This window comes from Mustela lutreola, chromosome 10 (assembly GCF_030435805.1).
Source record: "Mustela lutreola isolate mMusLut2 chromosome 10, mMusLut2.pri, whole genome shotgun sequence".
Taxonomy (NCBI): domain Eukaryota; kingdom Metazoa; phylum Chordata; class Mammalia; order Carnivora; family Mustelidae; genus Mustela; species Mustela lutreola.
Window position 1 is genome coordinate 1,980,498 of NC_081299.1, and position 19,233 is coordinate 1,999,730.

The following is a 19,233-nucleotide window of genomic DNA, read 5'->3' on the forward strand; positions in this document are numbered from 1 at the left end:
GCGGGGCTCTAAGATGACGGCATGCAGGGCGTCTGTCGGGGGCGTCCCAGGGTTGTCCCCCCCGCCAGCAAGGTCAGACAAGCCGCAGGAGCAGGGCGGTGGAGGGGAGAATGACCAACCGTCCACTCACCGTACTGGCAGCGGGGGCCCTGGAAGGCTCGGGGACAGTAGCATAGCTGGGCTGAGCCAGGCATGCAGTGGCCACCGTTGAAACAGAGGCCAGCGCTGCAGTGGGCTGTGGAGAGAGGAGAGAAAGCGTGAGAGGAGAGGCAACAGCCCACGGGCACCCACAGCCCAGCCACAGGACACAGTGTCCTTGGGGACCCTCTCCCATGTCCCCCAGGAGGCAAAATCTCGGGCTGGACAGGACCCAGAGCCCCGGCACAGAGAGGACACCCCAGACTGCACCTTGAGAGCTGAGCCCCGAACCCTGGGGGGTGGGGGGCCATCACTCAGGCCAGCAGCCCGGACCCTGCCGTCGGGTCACCGGTCCCAGCTCTGTTCTGTCCTGGGTCACACACTGGCACTGCCACCAGAGCCTGAAGACCCCCCTTTCATTTTCTCGAGGAGGTGGGGAGGGAGAGGCAGCCGGGGAAGAGCCCGCCGCTGAGGACGAGGGTGGCAACCATCGTCCCTAGGAGGGACAATGCCAGCGCAGGCCGGCAGAGCCCGGAAGGAGGGACGGGGGAGGGTTCTGGGCTGGGGCGGGCGGGCCCCCTCCCACCTCTCTAGAGAAGACCCCTGCCCCCAGACCGTTCCCCACACTTCACCCCACTGGGCCAGGAGGCTGCCCACCCATGGCCTGGGGGCCAGTGAACCCCATCGTCCCGTCGCAGCACAAGTGTGAGGGGCGGGACGCTGCCTGTCCACGACACTGGGCAGACAGCCCCCAAGGGCCCAGCAGCCCCAAACTGCCCGCCAGCCCCGACACAGCGAGGACCCTGACCCCCGCTGGCCCGGGTACCCCAGCACCCATTTCCTGGCCCTGCAGCCACCCCCCATCATATCCCCATGCACGGGGGGTACAGTCAAGGCAGGGGACTGGTCTCCCAACCGGGACCTCACCAGCCTGGCCCTGAGCCCGGAGGCTTCAGGAGTGCTCACTGGATGAGGGGCTGCTTGGCACAGTGATTACCCCCAAAGCCTCCAGGAGCCTGGCGCAAACCATGGGCTCAGTGACTTCATGGGTCACTTCACGGGTCCCAATAGGAACAGGAAGAGAAACTCCAGAGAGCTGTCGGCCCGGCACATGGGGCCAGTCAGGCTTCTGGGACGGACGCTGTGCTTGGTAAGGACACGGAGGCTCAGAGACAGGCGGCACGTGGCCCCAGGCCACACAGCCCGCGAGCAGGGACCAGGCCCCAGGATCCTCTGCGTAGAGCCTGGGGTCAGGAGGGCCATCTGTGGAATGCGTCCTCCTCTCTGTCCCCTAACTGTGGCCGCTGTCCCAGTGTTGGGGGCAGGGCTCCCCCTTGCTCCGGCCCCACACCTGCAGCCAGAGGACGTGTCTGAAATGTGCAGGAGTGGGGAGTTGGGGGCAAAACGGCGCCACAGGGGGGTGGGGAGGGCACGCACGGTGATCCCGGAGCCCACACAGGGAAGGCCGGCCGAGGGGCCGACCTGGGGTGCGGACAGCAGCAGCGTCCCAGAGGCTAGAGGCCCGGAACCTAGCTCCAGGGGACGTGGAGCCCACCTTCCCCCAGCACCCCCGGCCCCACGGGGCCAGTGAGGGCCACTGTCACGGCTCGCCTGCTCACCCGCTTTCTCTGCCCCACGGCCGCTGTGAACTTCTTGTCCGCTGAGCACAAAGCCACCCATACCGTGAGCTCATCCCTCAGACCCCAGGGGCGCTCTGGGCTGCCACAACCAGGACAACCGGCATCGTCCCCAAATGTCACACACCATATGCACCCACAGCATGGCCCTCTCCCTACCGTGCCCACGGACTCCCTGAGAGCAAGGGTCGACCCCATCCTGGCTGCCACCCGCCAGGCTCCGGGGCCCCGCCCACACGCAGACCCCGAAGGCGCCGTCGCCGTCTAAGGAAGGAAAGCAAGAATGCACTACAGACGGGCGGGGTGGGGAGTGGCCAGGCCGTCGCGGGAGGACAGAGCTGGGGCGTCCCCAGACGGAGGGATGCGTAGGGCAGCACAGCCACAGAAACGAAAACGGGAAAGACAAAGATACACGACTATGCCCCAAACCGAGAAGGGGCACTCCCGGGGAGGCTGGCCGGATGCAGGGGTAGTGGGGGGCTGTGGAGGGAAGCTGGGGGGCAGAGCCTGCTGGGGCGGGCGTGGAGCCGGGCTGCGCGCGAGTGGTAGAGGAGGGGGCTTCCCCTGCGTAACCCCACAGGTGTGCTGGGCTGCATGACAGGGTCTCCCTCCCCTGTGTCAGGAGGGTCACCTCCAGCGGCAGGCCACAGCCCGACTCCCACCACGCCTCCAAGGGGGCAGCACAGACAGCAGACAAGGACCCCAAAACCCCCTGCCGGAGGTTGAGGAAGGATGCGGCCCAAGCAAGCACGGGAAGGCTCACGCCGGGGCAGACAGAGCTCAGGAGCCAGAGCCGGGCTGCCAGACCCACGTATCTGACACGCACCGCGAGACCCAGGCGATCCCGTGTGGGAAGAAGCGCCAGGTCAGCAACAGACACCGGGAAAACCTGACCCGTGGCCGTGAACGGAGGCTGGACGGGCGCCCTGCAGACAATTTAGAGATTGCCGAGCAGTAAATGTGTTCTCTACTTAACAGTGTATTTTTTTGAAACACCTACTATGTTCCCAGGGCCGGGGCTGGGGGTCTCCTGGGGACCGTCCCTCAGACTCAGCTTGGCCAGGCCTGTGGCCACAGGACCTTCAGGAGCCCTGAAGGAACCGCCTCCCAAGAGTCAGAAATACCAGGGCCGGCGCAGGTGACCCGGGACAGGGGCGCCCACAGGGTCTGCTGCCGTGGGCGGCCGTGTTCTCCGAGGGCCGAGCCGGCAGAGGGAGGGCCCGAGCCACAGAGACCCACGGGGCTGGAGAGGGCTCCCAGGAGCCATCATGCTCGCATCTCCCTCTGCCCCAAACCCCCGCCGGCTTCCCATGGCCCAGATGCCTTAACGGGCAAGGCCTGCGCACACGTGTTCTGTCTGATGTGAGTCGGTGGGTCAGAAACGGGTTAGGGGCACCTGGAGCAACTGCCTTCAGCTCCAGTCATGATCCCGGAGTCCCGGGATCGAGTCCCGCGTCGGACTCCCTGCTCGGCGGGGAGACTGCGTCTCCCGCTGGCCTCTCTCTCTCTCATTCTCTCTCGCGCTCTTTCAATAAATAAAATAAAATGAAATGAAATAAAATAAAATAAAAAGAAAGAAAAAAAGAAGAAACAAACAAACTTGAGTTAAGCTCCAGGACGGGCGATCTGCACACACGGACACAATCTTCTCAGCGATCTTCGTGCTGCCAAGTGTCTGCTCCACGGCCCGTCTGAGCCCGAAGCCGGACCCACTGCCCGCAGCAGCCCACCCGCAGGGCTGATGGGGCTCCCTGCCCGCCGCCCGAACCAAGAAGGAGGAACATTGCCCTCCCTGGTGTGTGGAATGGGGCTGGAGGCACCGGGACAGGGTCACTCACAAAGCACCCCAGCTGCCCCAGACCTTGGGGCCTCGGGGGGACACAGGGTGGGTCTACCCACATCCCCAGAACCAAAGGCTGGCGGGGCCCCGGGGGGCGTCCAGTCTGCAGGATGACGGATCTGGGGAGCGCAGTCCCCAGGGTGAAGGCAGCACGTCTGGACACCATCCTTCCTTCCTTCCTTTCCAAAGACTGGCTGACGGGTGTGTGTGCGTGCTCGGGGCTGGGGGAGGGAGAGGGTCCCCGCTGAGCACGGAGCCTGACACGGGGTTCCGTCTCGTGACCCATGAGGTGACCTGGGCCGAAACAAAGAGTCGCACGCTCGACCGACGGAGCCACCCAGGCGCCCCGGACACCTGTGGCATCTTAAGGCCGGCCATGCTCTCTTACAGTGGGCGCCACGAAACACCTGCCCTTGGCTGGACCTCACGTGACCCTGCTGCAGGAGCAGGGGCGGCCCCTGCCCGGGACGGGCTCACGTGGTGACGGGGCTCCACTCCTCTGCGAGCACTGGGCTTCTGCCCATGTGGGCCCGGGCCACATCCCCGAACTGCCACGTGGCTGGCCCACGGGCCCTGCTCTGCTCTTCCCTAAGTAGCTGCCTGCAGGGGTGGCCTCAGGCGGGGCAGGTGTGATCCGGGCGCACAAGTTTCTCCTGGTCTCCGGGGCCACTCCCACCCCCACAGGCTCTGAACACACGGCCTGGCTCGCCAAACGTGCGTGCGGCACAAATGTCAGCCTTCTCCCCGGCACCTCTGCCCAAAAGGCCCACGAGCCCCATGTGCGTTCTGTAGCTCCAGCAGGCCAGGGCCGGAGGGACAGACTCAGACCCAAAGCAAAGCTCCTGGCCTGGGCCCTGCTCTCTCACGATCTGTCCCAGCTGCTCAGCCTCCCGTGCCGATGCCTCTGGCTCCTGCCCACTCCCTGCCATGAGGGCCGGGCCCAGGAGCAGCGGAGCCCCACCCCTGTGCCAGCTCCCCCTCGGCATCCCCAGAGGAGGGGCAGGGCTGTCTGATGGCTGGGGCTGAGGGCACCTCCTGGCCAGGCCTGCAGCAAACTCAGCCCCTCCCTGCAGCCAAAAGAATGTTCAGGAAGGAACCTGGAAGGGGCCTCTCCGGGCCGGAGCTCCTCCGCCACAACGGGGGATCAGCCCACCACCGAGGTACGTAGTAGGTGTGGGGGCCCACGGGAGCTCCCGGTGGGGAACTGGCTCACAGAAACCTCAGAGAGGAGCGCCTGGGTGGCTCAGTGGGTTGGGCCTCTGCCTCCGGCTCAGGTCATGATCTCAGGGTCCTGGGATCGAGCCCCACATCGGGCTCTCTGCTCGGCAGGGAGCCTGCTTCCCCCTCTCTGCCGGCCTCTCTGTCTACTTGTGATCTTTCTCTATGTGTCAAATAAATAAATAAAATCTTTTAAAAAATTAAAAAGTTAAAAAAAAGAAAGAAAGAAAGAAAAGAAACCTCAGAGAGGCCCGATCAAACACAGGCTCCCAATCCGACGCCCGCAGGTCCGTGGGTCCCCGGCTCCCAGGTTCGGCACGGGAAGCAGAGGCACCAGCACCAGGCCCTGTCCTGCCCATGGCCGAAGCCACCGGGACAGCCAGAGACAGGCTGTGTGTTAAGCAGCCCAGGGGCCCAGAAACTCTCCCGGGGCTGCTGGGGCACAGACAGCAGGGCGGAACCCCAGGCAGACACACGTGTGTTCCCAACGGTCCCCCAGCAACCGGCCTGGGAAGCCAGCACCAGGCAGAGGTGGGGCTGCACCTGGCACAGAGCACCTCCGTCCACCATCTTTAGGGCCTCAGACTAAAGCGGGGGTTGGGGGAGCCCAGACGGAGGGGGTGATGGTGAGGACAGCACTGTGCACCGCAGGGCGGCGGGATGAGCACCGCGGCTCGGGGCAGTCCTCAGTCATCAATCAATCCACAGGGTAGCATCTCTGAAACCTCCCCCAGGTGCTGGCAGAGCCGCCCAGGTGGCCGGGAGTGGGGCCCTCAGTGCCCGTCTCCCATCAAGGGGCAGGTACCGGATGGAGGCCACGTCCCTGGGAGCCCAGGGGGCAGGACAGGCCCTGGGTCCCTCCTGCTTGGCCCCTCCATCCTGCTGGAGGCCTGCTGGCCTTCAACCCAATGCCAGCTGGCAGCTGGAGGCCGGGACCCCAAGCCCCCAGCCCCACCTCCCCTCGTCCCAGACCCGTACTGCAGGGAGGCAGTCACCCCGGGCCCGGGACCCCGCGCTGGATGGCAGAGCCGCATGGGGGAGGGGCACGTGCTCGGGGTGTGGGCCGTGCGCCGCGGCCCCCAGTGTGAGCGGACGGTGCGTGTGCAGCGGGCGTGCAGGCCCTGCCGCGGCCGTGAGCCCCGCACACGCACGTCAGCGGACAGGCACGTGATACGCGTGTGCGGGAGCATGGACGCATGTGTCCAGTGCCCACATGTGTGTACGGGAGCCTGTGTGTGCACGAGCACATGGTGTGGGCACATGTCTGAGGGAGAGCATATCCGCACGTGGGAACCATCTGCGTGTGAGTGCGTGTGACTGCGGGTCCGTGTGAGCGTGAGCACGGGCATGGACCGCGCACACACCCGTGAGGCTGTGACGTGGGTGAGCTCCCGGGTGGACAGCACCGTGTGCAAACGTGCCTGACGCAGCACCACGAGTCCGGCTGTGACTCCACATCTGGGGACAGCCGGGGGGGGGTGAGGGGCTCGCTGCAGAGCAACACGGCCCCCAGCAGCTGTGCGGGCGTCCACGTCCACAGCGAGGACAGGACAGCCAGAGTGCTGGCCGTGCAGATTCCCACGCTGGGCGCGGGGCTGACACGCGTCCGGAACGGAAAAGGAAAAGTGAACCGCGAGGCAGGAGGCAGAGGCAGCCGTCCCCGGGGCCCCCGGCAGCCTTCCTGCCACTCATTCCCGCAGCCCCAGGATCACAGAGGAGACGCCCGTGTCCCAGGAGGGAGGAAGAGCTCTAGGGCCCGCCTGCGAGCTGGTCAGCAGCCCTGGCTTCTGTCCCGTGGGCCCACCACGTGGCCCATCCCAGGCTCCTGTGACGACAAACCACATCAATCCCCCACACTCCTGGGAAGCCCTCACAGGCCACAGATCTCCCCCAGCCGGCCTGGCATGCCCTGGGCGGTAAGACACGAGCGACCACGACAGGCCAGGACAGCCTGTGGGGACAGCTCTGGGTGGCCGCCCTACAGTGCCCTCCACAGGCCATGGTCGCCTCTGAGGGTCAGCTCCAGAGTCAAGGGCAAGGCTGTGCCCCACACAACCCGGGCACACATGGGATCCTGAAAGCCCAGCCACGGCCACGCCGTGTAGACCTAGTTCCCACTCCATCCACACGTCCAGAGTCCGGCCACTTCCCACCGCGCTCCGCCACCCGCCAGGACCAGGCCCGAGCTGGCTCCTCACGGCCCAGCGTCCCCTCTGCCCGCTGCAGCAGACCGTGTCCCTCCCCCAGCCAGACCCTGCACGGGCTCCCTGTCCTCACCAGGGCCCCGGGACCTCAGAAAGGGACCTTACTTGGAAACAGAGTCTTTGCAGGCGTGACGAAGGCAGGGACTGAGCTCACAGGATCCCGGCAGGCCCCGCTGAGACGGAGAGGACACTCGGGCGCAGCCGTACCCCGGGGAGCCCACGGGACGAAGCAGGAAGGATCCCCCACACTGGGATGGCACGCGGCCGCCCTCCAGAGAGCCAACCTGAGCTGTTCCAAGTCCCGCCCAACCCCCCAGAAGCCCCCACCAGCCAGACGCCCCTCCCCCGAGCCTTCCCCGGAGAGAGCGGCCGTGGGCTGGCACAGAACCACCGTGTGCTTGCCCACCTGTCTGCCGCCGCAGCACCACAGGTCCGCTGCAGGGGGGGCCAGTCCCAGTCTCTGTCACCACCACTCCTGCGCCTGAGCCCAGTGCAGAGCTCGCTGTCAGACCTGCACGGACGACGTCCCGCCGCTCGGCCGGCTGTTTCCCAGCGTGCCTTAGGGACACTGTTTATTTTTTCGACTTTGTTGTATCTTTTTATTCCCTTCTTTTTAAAGAAAGGGTTGCTTTGGAAAATACTACATAGCCTTTCTCAGGAACCCACAGGCCACATGAGCATGTTAAATGCTCTGATAAGTCCTGCAACGACGGAACCTGCTTCTCTGTGCTTTACGCGGAGCTTCCCAGACCACGGAAGCCCTTGCCATCCTGCAATGCAGGCGCAGCTCCTCGCAGCTGCCCAGGGTCTGCGCTCCGTCCTGCAGCCTCCTCGGTGCCCAGGGCTCAGGCTGCACAGCCTCAGGGCAGGAGCCGCGGGGCATCCTCCTGGCACCTCATTCCTGGGTGTCTCCAAGTTAGGGTCCACGGGCAGCACCTTCATGCTCGGGCTCCCTTCGATGAGTGTCCAGGAAAGCCACGCCCCACTGAGAGGGACGTGGAAGTAAGGGCGGGGCTGGGTGGGAGTCGGGCACCCCAACAGCAGAGAGGGTCAGCGCCCAGCTGCTCGTGGGCATGCACGTACCACACAGACCCAAGAGAGCCCCCTGGTCACCAGGCAACGCCGCCCCACCCAGGCAGCCTTTGTCCTTTCTGGTCACCTCCAGGTCATCCATGCCGCTGAGTGCGTCCCTGAGAAGTCACAGGGACCTTAGAGGCTTCCTGTCATTCTCCCACACAGCACGATGTCTGCTCCGCACTCCCACACGAGCCCACGGGGCCCTGACGGCGCCCCCCACGTGGCTATGGTTCCAGGGCACGCAAAGCGAGGACGTGTCACCCGGCTGGGGCCGTCTGCAGCAGGGGGCCTGCCCCCCACCCGACCCAGCCTCCCGTGCGTCTGCAGACCGCCTGGGCTGGGACAGGGGGACGGTGCCGGAGAGGACAAGGATGGGGAGGGCCAAAGCGGAGACTCCTGACTCCCAGGCCCCTGCGCAGGAAGCGGGCGCCGCTCCCCAGTGGGGGCCCCGACCAGCCTCCAGCCCCGGGACCCACACCCAAGCCGGCAAGAAGGGGACCAGAGGCAACCCCCCAGCCTCTCAGTCGACACCGCTGGGCAGGGTGTCCCAGGGCTGGGGGTTCTGGGCACCCACTCCGTCTGGGGCAGGAAACAGAGTGACCGAGGACTCTGCTCACAGCAGAAAGTCCACTCGGTGCTCTGGCCACAGGGACAGCACTCCCACATGGGCTCCTGTCTCCCTCGGCAACCCCCGTGCCCCTGCAGGCCCGCCCTGCCCATCCACACATCGAAGCCGCAGCTGGCTGTATGCCCCCCGGCCCCGCACCCCTGTCCCACAGCGTCTGCTCCCTGCCAGGCCCTGGCTGAGAAACAGCCATCCCCGGGGGGGGGGGGGGGGCAGGCCCGGGCTCTGCCCCACGTGACCTTCTCTGGCCCTCCGTCCCTTCCCAGGCCGGGGACCCAGACACGGGGGGACGAGCGGGTGTCCCGAGAGGCCGGGTCCAGGCCTTTTCCTTCAAATCAAATCCAGACACAGAAATAAGTAAATCCTGCACTAAAATGTTTGTTCGTTTGTTTGTTTAAAAAACAAGAAAGACAAAGCCTCAAGTTTAGGATACACGTGGGAGCCCATCCACGTCTCCAGGCTGATGGGACAACCGGGACCCTCAAGGCCAGGCCCTGTGGCCGAGACGCCCCCTTTCCTCACCACCCTAGCCCTGTCCCCAGCCCAGCTCCTCCACCTCTGCAAGGCCAAGGCTGCCCCGGCGGCTTTAGGTCTCACCTGCCGGCGAGCTCCCTGCCCCGCAGCCCTGTACCCACCTCCTACTAGCTGGCGAGCCCGAGGCAGAGCCAGCCTTCCTCCTGGCCACCAGCACAGGCAGACAGAGCCGCAAGCCAGGCCAGGAGCTCACGCTGAGCCAGAGTGCAAGGACAGACTGGCATGGCCACGGACCTGTGCCAGATGGGCCTCCCATCCCTGAAAGTCCAGCATTCGGGGCCTGCCTCCGACCTGGCCTCCCGGGATGCGGCTGGCCCTTGGACCCCGCTGCTCCTCAGCAACCCCGACCCTGGGAAGGTCGCTCCAAGACACGGGGGAAACCGAGAGCCTTCCAACCCCAGCTCAAGAGTATGGAAGCTGGGAACGTTGCAGTAGCAAGCTTGACCTGTCCCCTGGGTCCCCCCCACCCCGCCCATGGCAGTGTACACACCCACTACTCCCCCAGCCCGGGAAGCCAAGTGCAGAAGGACCCCCACCCCAGGCCGGCCATGGGGCTGCGTGTCCACGGCCCTCCCCAGACAGAAGGCCGTGCTCCCCAACACCCCCACCCCCTGCCATAGCCCCTGCCTCCTCCGCCTGTCCCCACCGCTCACCGGATTACTAGGGTTGCCTCCAGCAGGCCTCAGGAGCCCTGTCTCAGTGGAAACCAGGGCCCTCAGCTTTGACCTCCACCCCACACCCCCAGTGAACAGACTCCTTTGTTTTCCTGGAAGCCAGAAGCCGGGAAAACACACGTCCCCAGGATCATAGAGGGTGGGGAGAAGCACTGCTGCCGGGGCCGGGGCCGGGGCCGGGGCACCTCCCGCCGGAGGGCCGGCTGGCGGGTGTCCAGGCGTCCGCCCTGTCCCCTGAGCCTCTCCTGCCCACAAGGGAAGCCAGGGCTGCTTCCTTCTCCTCTGCCCTCCTGCTCCCTTCCTGGGGAGAATTATTCATTTCCTCTCCCAGAACAACAGCCCCAGCATCCTTCTCTTCCCTTTTTCCCACTGGAGTGTCTCTAAAGGCGTCTCTGCCCCCATTCAGCGGCTCCCGTGCTGCCTGTGTGGAGGGACGCAGGGGCGGAGAGACAGGCTGGAACAGAGCCCCCGAGGTCCAGCTCCTGTCCCAGCATGGGGGAGCTGGGGCCCCCGCCACCCCTGCCGCATGGCCCCATCCCTCACGTCAGGTGAGCCCTGTCACTGTTTCAGGGGCGGCCAGACCTCCGGGACCACCTCTCTCGGGAGGGGATGCTGCCACTCCTAGCCCATCAGCCCCAGCGGCCCCCCTACCTGCGCCACCCCACCTGCCGGCCCAGCTGTGTCTGCACCCACAGGCCAGGATCAGCTCCCCAGACACTCCCTGCAGCCGGACTCCAGAGCCGTGAGCCCCATTTAGTTTCTGAAGCAGAGGCTTCGCAGTGAGGCTCGCTCGTGCGGACTCACGGCTCCCTCCCGTTCTACCAGGACCCCCCTCCCAGGGAGGCCGTGGCAAACCTCCATGAAGCAGAAGGGGAGACTGCGGCCCAGGGCGCCAGGACGGAGGCAGGACAGGCGCTACAGTCTCCCAGATAACAGTCCACAAAGGCCAGGGGCCCAACACCCAGCCCAGGGCCCATTCGGGAACAGAGAAGAAGGACCCAGAGCAAGGCCATGGCTATGGTGGGGCAGGACGTCTCCATGACGGAACCCTGAAGAGGCAGCTGAGCCCACAGACAGCAGCATGTGGCTCAGGGCCACCCTCAGACCCCCTCCCCATGCCAGGAACCCAAGCACTGGTGGACAGCTTCACACCCTCTGCTCGGAGCCCCCCGGAGCCATGTCCCCTTCAGACACGGCCTCCAGCGCATGGATTCGGGGTCGGGAAGGGGCACTCACGGGAGAGGCAGCCCTGGTCACCGGGCCGCTGGCTCCAGCCCGGGCAGCACCTGAGCACGGTCTGGGTCTCCATGGCGTACACCTGCCTGTAGCCGGTGTAGTAGATGGTTCTAGAAAAGAAGGGAGACGGGAATCACTCACTGTGCAGACAGTGCTGGCGGCATCTCCCGGCGCTCCGGGCCCTCCCTGCACCGCTTCTCTGACCTGCCCCGTTTCAAGCTCAGCAGGTTGAGGCTTAGAGGCGGGTGGAAGGTCTGTGCCCCAGAGCAGAGCCGCACCCACGTGAAGAGAGACAGCAGGAGCAGGGGGCAGGCGACCGGCCCGCAGCCAGCAACAAGGGCCCCGGCCAGCGCTCCCGGGGGGGGGTGCTACCCCGCTCCCTATCCACCCCAGCTGCGGGCCAGCTCCCCACATCTGGCTCTTATCACCAGGCCAGACCGGAGCACCGGGGGCCTGACACGAAGTGCCCAGCTTAGGAACAAGCGGGGCTTCCTAGGTCCAGCGCTGGGTGGGCTGCGACCCGGGTGGCAGCAATTCAGACCCCAGGCTCTCAGCCCACCAGGGCACAGCACAACGGCTTAAGGCATCCGTGAGGCACCCCTTCCCCACCTGAGGAGCGTAGGGCTGAGCTGAGGAGACGGGTGAGCGGGAGAAGCGCCGTGGACAGCAGCAGCAGGACCAGCGCGTGACCAGCACACAGCCCTAAGATCAGAGGGGAGCAGGCGGGAAGGCCTCTCGGGGGAGGCCTTGGACCCGGGCCAGTTCCCACTCAGGACGGGAGCAGCTCCCACGAAGGCTAAGCAGAGAGAGTGACGGAACAAGAGGAAGGGGGTGCCCCGTGGCCACCTGCAGCCTTCGGACCTGCAAGCCTGTGCCACCGCTGTCTGGAGGAACGGTCCCCAGCAGCCGTGGGGTCAAGGACCCTGGAGCCCCAGGAGCAGCCCAAGGGCCCAGACCACTGTTTTCAAGTGACGTGACACCCTTCCGCTCACTGGGGCTTAGCCCTGGGGAGCCGTGGGAAGCCCAGGGACCCCACAAACAAGCAAACAAGGCCACTTCCCGGAAGCATGAATTCAGGCGCTCCTGCCGCGCACGGCAGCTCGGGAGAGCTCTGCAAAAGGCCACTTTGGCAGGACATGAATCCACTCGCCTGGAGGGAAACCGACCACAGCAGTGGACAGTTTTTGGCAGAGCAAACAGTGTTTGGGCCCTTCCATGGTAAATATTTACTCCTCTCCCAGGGCTACGTGCCGCTCCTCGCGGTCACCCGGAGAACGGAGACAACCAGCCCATCTGCCACCTCCCCCACCCTCAGAAGTTACAGACCCTCCGAGACCGCGGGTGGGCCTTCTGCCCCCTCAGGCCCCAAGAGCCGACCCCTCGCTCCACTGCAGCCCACATGGGACAGCTCCCAGGACACGGCTCACAGAGGCGGGCAGGTGCAACAGCTCGCAGGGGACAATCAGGGGACTCGGGCCCGGCCGGGGAGCTGGCTCACAGCAGGGTCAAGGGCAACAGGGCATGGGGGTGCCGGGCTGCTGCACACATCTCTACCTTGTGCAGTCCCCTCGGGGCGTGGGTCCCAGGGCAGGACACCTGGGGGACGGCCCAGGGGAGGGGCTCCGTGGGGCTCCGTGAGGCTCCTGGCGCCTCCAAGCGCTCCTTCCTCCTCCCTTTGCACGGACAGTATGCCGCGAAGGGGCAGGGGCCTCCACACTGCCGGGGGCTCCTCAGACCGGGCACAGCCCGTGCTGGTTTGTCGGGAGGATGCTCCCAAGGCACTAGGAGAGCCGGCCCCGGACGGGCAGATGGGGAGCAGGGGGCCGGGGGGCAGGGCCCGCCTCCCAGGAAAACCGCAGCCTCTGTGCATTCCAGAAGGAGGAAAGGGAGTGTGCCAGCTCCAAGGGCTGCCGCCAGAGGACCATCTGGATGAGGCACTGGGGCAAGTGCCCGGAGCCAGCACGCGGGGCTCCACTGCGGGGTTCACGGGAAGGGACACGACCCATTCCCAGCCAGGAGCCCCACAGAAGGGAGGTGGGGCCAGGCCCAGCGAGTGCTTGGTGCGGGTCTCAGGAAACCCCATAGGACACCGCAGTGGTGAGACAGATCTCGTTCACGTGGAGTGGAGGGCGAGGGGGTGGGGGGAGGCAGCCCGTGAGGGCGAGGAGAGCCCCAGCTGCACTGCAGGCCAGGAGACCCCGCAGACCTCGCCCCCAAGCAGGCCAGGGACCCAGACTGTTCCTGCTGAACCCAAAGGGAGGGTCCCAGAGACCTGGAGCTAGGCAAGGTGGGCCTCTGCCCCTGAGCAGGAAGCCCGACAGAGACCCCACAGCCCCTGCCCCAAGTGACGGACAGCAAGGACCTCCCAGGCAGGGGGACTTTCCTCCCACGCCCCCAGATGCCCCACCAGGACACTGAAGGCACCTGGATGCTTTGAAAACTCTGTTCCCACCGCACCCAGGCTGGGGGCCTAGGAGCCAGCTACGGGGAGCCTGGGGCTTCTCAGCAGAGCTACCCACCTGACTCTCCAGCCCGGGGGCTACGGTGCTCCCGGCAGCCTCACCGCTCACAGTGAAGTGGTAAGCGGCTGGGGGACACAGCCCAAGCTGGGGACACTGCGCAGGGGCCTCTCGGCGGGAGCACGAGGGGAGCCGTTTCCCTGCTGCCTGGGATCCCCGCCATCCCAAGCACCAGAGGACCTGGAGCAGCGTCCCCGGCCCCTGGGCTCACCTGAGGCAGTGGCCACTGTCCCCAGACACGACCAAGCTCCCAGAGAGGGAGTTCACACCCTCCACGGACACCATGCAGGCCACTCCCAAAGGCCTCGCTGCAGCGCTGGACACCGCACCCCACCCGAGGCCCGTTCCCGCCTTCCCCACACCTAACCCGGAGGCCTTGCGGCTGCCAGCCAGGGGAGGGGCCCGCGCTGAGGCCCCCCCACTGCCCCGCTTTGCAACCGCGCAGATTCCAGAGCCCGAGTCTGTAAAATGTGGAGAGGTATGCAAAGGCACTCCTTAATTTGATTTTGAAATAAAATCTTGAGCAATAAAAGGTCTCGCGTCGGCTCCTCTGGGAACGAAACCTGGGCTCGGCCTCAGCAGCCCCGCAGAGCCTAGCAGGCTGGGTACCCCGCTTTTCACCTCTCATGTGGCCCCCGCCTCCCCCACAAGGCCCCGCCCGCCTCAGAGCCCCCTCCCACAGAACCTCTCCTCCCTGCAGGGCCCCCACTGCTCCCCGAAGGCCCTGAGATCAGGACAGCCCCCCACCCTCGTCACCCCGCTCCCACACCGGACTCGGGGACCCCAGCACATACCTCCGCTCGTGGCGGACGCACCACGCCTGCCGCCCGCAGCCCGCCTTCCACACGGGCACGGTCCGGCTGAAAGCCTGCACACAGGGCTGGCGGCGGCCCACCAAGGTCAGCTCCCGCTCTGCACACACGTGGGGCCTGGGACAGAGGACAGACGTCAGCGCCTGGCCACCAAGAGCCAGCGGGCCTCAGCCCTCCTGCACACTCACGCTGGGGTGTGGAGCCGTCGGGGGTGGGGTCCAGGCGGGCCCTGCCTCTAGGGTGTGGGCCTCAGAGGAAGAGGGTCCTGTCCGAGGGTCCTCCAGGCAGGGCCCCCATGCCGCCCACAGGGGTGTTCTAATCCTGCTGACCCCAAAGGATAGATACCGCTGCCCCCTTGAACAGGGTACCGGGGGTCCCGTGGGAACAGTGGCTTCAACCCCGCTTCACGTGACTCCTGTTCTAGGCCGCCTCGTCCCCAGCCGTGCCGGCCTCAGAGACGGCCCCTGAGCGGCGGGTGCCAGGCACGTGGCTGGGCCGGTGTGGGCTCCAGGCAGGACAAGCAGAGCCAGAAAGAATGGAAAAGGGGAGCCTCCAGGGAGCGTGGCGTGGGGGCCACAGTGGGAGCCCCATGAGGCCGGGCTCCTCGGCCCCCGGGAGCCGCTGCCCGCAAGTGCATGGACAGGAGCCCGCCAGTGCACGGACAGGAGCCCGCAGTGCATGGACAGGAGCCCGCAGTGCATGGACAGGAGCCCGCCAGTGCACGGACAGGAGCCCGCAGTGCATGGACAGGAGCCCGCCAGTGCACGGACAGGAGCCCGCAGTGCACGGACAGGAGCCCGCCAGTGCACGGACAGGAGCCCGCCACACTCCGGAAGGAGGAGGAGGCTGAGAAGAGGCAGAAGGGGCCCAGCCCTGCTCCAGAAGGGGGGGCGAGGGGAGCAGAGGGTCACAGCTTGCCCCAGGCGTGCCAGGATTCAGGGACAGGGTGTGGGCCTCGGAGGGAGGCAAATTTCACCAAGTCCCAGAGAGAAGACAAAGCTTTGCCACACCTGAGAGGCCAGCCAGGTTCCTCTGAGGAGGGTGGGTGGGCTGGCTCCTCCCCAAAGACACTGTCCCTTCCTGGCTCTCTTCAAACCGCGGGGCCTCCAGTCACTGTCCCACGCCCTGTCCCCATCCCGGGGCACCTGCGTGACTCCTCCTTAAGGCCTGGCCCCCCACGGCCCTGAGGACAGCGGCAGCCTTGCGGGTTCCCCATAGGCCCCGCAGGGCCAGGGTGAGCTCCGGAATGATCTCTTCTGGGGAGTTCCCAGCCCTTCACAAGCCCAACCTTGGCCATCTTTTCCATGTGCAGGGTGGAGGGCGTGGGACGGGGGAGGGAACAGACGGAGCCGAGCGTCAGCCCAAGTGGCCGTGGGCTCCCGCTTCCCATCTGGGGAGGGAACGCAATTCCCAGACGACGAGGAGAACACAGCTCTGCGGGACAGCTGCCCCTGGGTCCCCCGATGATGGCCCCAAGGCAAGGAAGTGAAGGCGGGAAGCCCCGGGCTGGGAGGCAGGGAGAGACGGTCGGCCTCAGCGAGCTGCTCGGCCTCCCCACCCCGTCCAGAGGTCAGGGTTTGCGCCACGTCTGTTCTTTGAGGCTCCCCTTGCAAACCCCGCAGCGGGCCTCTGAACACAGGTCCCCCGGCCTGCGTGCTTGCCGGCGTGCAGCTTGGAGCCCCGCAGCCTAGGACCGCAGCCAGCTGGAACTCCAGTGCGTGGGGACACGGTCTCCTGTCCGGACCCTGCTCCCGCCAGCCCAACCGGTAGCCTTGGGCCAGCCATGGGCACGGAGCAGTCATTCCAGGCCCCAGGAAGGAAAGCCAACCACTCCGCCATAAGAAATTCACTTCAGAGACACAAACAGATACATAAAGATGGGTTGCGGGGTTTTGAATCTGGACATGGCCAGCCAGTGGGAGCCAAAGAACCAGCCACAGGATCCCACAGGTCCACAAAGGCCCCCTAAGGCCCAGGGCTGTGAATCAGTAGGACTCCCCCCAGCACGCCTCTTCTCTTAGCCTCCCCCAGAGGCCCACCAGGTGGCTCAGGAAAGCCACAGAGGGTGGGGATGCCTGTGCCAGGCCCTGCGGGCTCACCACATCTCCCCCAAGGGTGCCCTCAGCACCAGTGTAGGCAAAGCACCTTCTGGGACACTCGCTGGCTGCTCTCTGCCCGCCCCCCTCCCCCCGGCTCGTAAGAGCGAATTCTGTCACCTTGCGGGGGTCTCGCAGAAGGGCACCCTCCCTCCTGCCTTCCCCCGGCCGGCCGTGCCCGCTGGCACCGTGCTGCATCCCGGGCCCACACCGGCTGCTTCAGAAACAACCAGAGACGGCAGAGCAGAGCACGGCGTACCCCGAGGTGTCACAGAACTCAACGCGCCTGGGGCGATCTGAGAATAGACGCCCCACCAAGAAAGAGGGACACAGGCCCCCAGAGGGGCAGCGACCCCTGCCACGTGGAAGGCTCTGTGGAGAGGGGGACGGAGCAGAGAGGGGAGAGGAGGCTGCGGGCGAGCACGAAGCAGAAAGAGAAGGCCGTCTCAGGCAGTCCACCACTGCTGGTTGGAAATGCTTGCCCCGGCCAGGCCTGAGGCTTCCTGGAGCCCCAGGTGAGCAGGTCCGACTCACAGGCGTCTGGATCCACTCCTCGGGGGCTCAGGGAAACGCACCCAGGGAGGTGACAAGCAGTTTTCATGAGCACGCTGAGGCAGAAGCCGCCTCTTAAGGAGGGGCCCTCTGTCCGCATGGGCTCAGCTGCTGTCCCCCTGACCGGCACCCTGGAATTCCCAGGGGTCAGGGCTTCTGGAAGTCCCCCACTAATGCTCAAAGAGCAGGCAGGCTGAGTGGCCAGACCCCACTGTGAGAGCCCTTCTGAGGCTGCAGCTGCCCTTAGACTAACTCGCTGGGACCGCAGGAAAGTGTCCAGCAGAAGTCACGCGGAGAGTCGGGACTAGGGCCACTCACGTTTCTGGATGCAAAGACCCCCTCTTCCTTTGGAAAGGCCACAAGGAAACCTTCCTGCTTGGGGGAAAGCAAAACCCAGGGTAGGGGCCCTGGGGCCAGGACTTGCCCTCGCCCAGCTCTGCCTGGAAGTGACCATCCTGCACGGCCAGGTGCTGGGCAGGAGTCCCTAACCCAGGCCAGGCCACTCTCCTGTCCCGCTGCAGCTTTCCACAGCCTGTCACCGTCGGGCAGGCCCCGGCTCGACACCCTGCAGGAGCCCAGGGGTGGGGGCAGCCGGCGGGTGGCTCACCTCCTCTTCCCCCCGCTCGCTTTGGCACTAGTTGTCCTTTGAGGCCAGCGCAAGGACTGATCTGCTCTTTAAGAGGGACCGCTAAACGGCCCATTGGGGAATCATCTTTCAAAACTGAATTCATCTCAGCTGGCTCCCTGACCCTCTCTTCCTGCCCATTCTGGTACTGAATTCCTTCTCCTGTCTCTCCGCCCCAGCACGCACGTGTTTAATACATAAACCACGTCCAGGGGCCCCCTGTCTGGGCGCACCCGCCCCGGCACAGGCCCCCCAGGCCCCAGGAGGCAGGCTTTGGAAGGATGTGAGAATCGTCTGCTTCCTTCCTGCCTTCTCCGAGCCGCGGCCAGCCAGACCCTGCCCGCAAGGACCCCGAGGGGAGCGCAGCCTCCTCGGCGCGCGCGGGGACGCGCATTACCGAGGGGAGGGAGACGGCCCTGCTACCGAAGCGCCCCCAGACTCAAGCCCCGACCCTCCCAGCTACCGCCAAGCGCCCGACTGTGTCAGAGCCCCAAGGACAAAGCTGCCCAGGGCCCAGGGGCTCCCGCCGTCCAGCGGAGCCCTCCCCGCCCGCTACTCACAGGCCAGGCTGCAGGCGGAGCAGGGCGCCCGCGGGCCCCGCGGGGAGCAGCAGCACCAGAGCCAGGGCCACCGCGCGCCCCGCCGCCCTCGCCTCCGGGAGGACGGGCATCGTGCCCGAGGCCCCGCGCCGGGTCCCCGCTCTGGTCCCCCGCTCACAGGAGGCCCCGGCGGGCCCTCGGAGCCGCCGCCTCCACGTGCGCCATGGCCCGGGGACGCGCAGGGCGCAGCCGCAGGTGCCCGCCGAGCCCCCGGGCGCCGCAGGTGCGGAAGGTCCGGTTCCCCGCCCGCCCGCGTCCGCCTCGCGCCACACTGCGGGCCCAGCCGGGTCGCCGGAGCCCGCCCGCCTTTGCCACGCCCCCGGCCCGGACCCCCGCCCGGGCCCCGCCCCCCACCCTGACCCCGCCCCGGCCCCGGCCCCTCCCAGGTCCCCGCGACCAGCCCCGCCCCCAGCCCGCCTCGGGTCCTCGCCCCCAGTCTTCGCGCTCCCGCTCCTCTCAGGCTGCAAGTCCCAGGTCCCCTGCGACCGAGGGACCAAGTCCGACGGACCTCGGACCCAGGCGCCCGTCTTTAGGGACAGCCCGCAGCCCTCCGTCCCTCGTAAGTCTCGGCGGACGCTCGGTCCTTTGCCGGACGGGTGCCCCGTCCCCTCCCTTGTGGGACAGAGGGTGGGAAGAGCTGGGTGTAGCCTCTGCAGCCCTCCGTGTGCCTCTGGGCACTGCCCTTTGGACACCCACACGGCCGGTCACTGACCACGTCCTGGACACGTCTGCTCTGATTCTGCGGTGTGTTCTTGGCCAGCGGCCTGCGGTGGAAGAGTGCCGGGCTCCCCAGAGGCCGTGGAGAGCAGGAGTGTCCGTCTGGAGGATTTCTCTCCCCCCATTTAAA

At 66.5% G+C, this 19,233-nt stretch overlaps 2 protein-coding genes across 2 annotated transcripts in view; one reads left to right on the plus strand and one right to left on the minus strand.

The window, feature by feature from the left end:
- The window catches only part of MEGF6 (multiple EGF like domains 6), a 73,874-nt gene extending 63,930 nt beyond the window's left edge, over positions 1-9,944 (minus strand). Inside the window, exons 1-2 of the mRNA XM_059135642.1 lie at positions 9,927-9,944; positions 131-235 (exon numbers count right to left, since the gene is read on the minus strand). Of these exons, the coding sequence (XP_058991625.1) occupies positions 131-194 (64 nt within the window). The 5' untranslated portion in view covers positions 195-235; positions 9,927-9,944. The remainder of the gene's footprint in view (positions 1-130; positions 236-9,926) is intronic.
- A 4,041-nt stretch (positions 9,945-13,985) lies between these two features.
- Positions 13,986-18,745, plus strand: LOC131809883 (basic salivary proline-rich protein 2-like). The gene is made up of 4 exons (XM_059137341.1): positions 13,986-14,180; positions 14,536-14,601; positions 14,939-14,989; positions 18,035-18,745. The coding sequence occupies exons 1-4, from the start codon at positions 13,986-13,988 to the stop codon at positions 18,743-18,745; spliced, it is 1,023 nt and encodes a 340-aa protein (XP_058993324.1).
- Positions 18,746-19,233: the final 488 nt, after the last annotated feature.

Excerpts from the sequence above, each read along its gene's own strand:
- LOC131809883 (XM_059137341.1), top strand. The coding sequence starts at position 13,986 with ATGCAGGCCACTCCCAAAGGCCTCGCTGCAGCGCTGGACACCGCACCC. Across the intron at positions 14,181-14,535 it reads AGTCTGTAAAATGTGGAGAG|CCCGCCTTCCACACGGGCAC; the intron begins GTATGCAAAGGC and ends TGCCGCCCGCAG. Across the intron at positions 14,990-18,034 it reads AGACGGCCCCTGAGCGGCGG|GCCCCCCAGGCCCCAGGAGG; the intron begins GTGCCAGGCACG and ends GCCCCGGCACAG.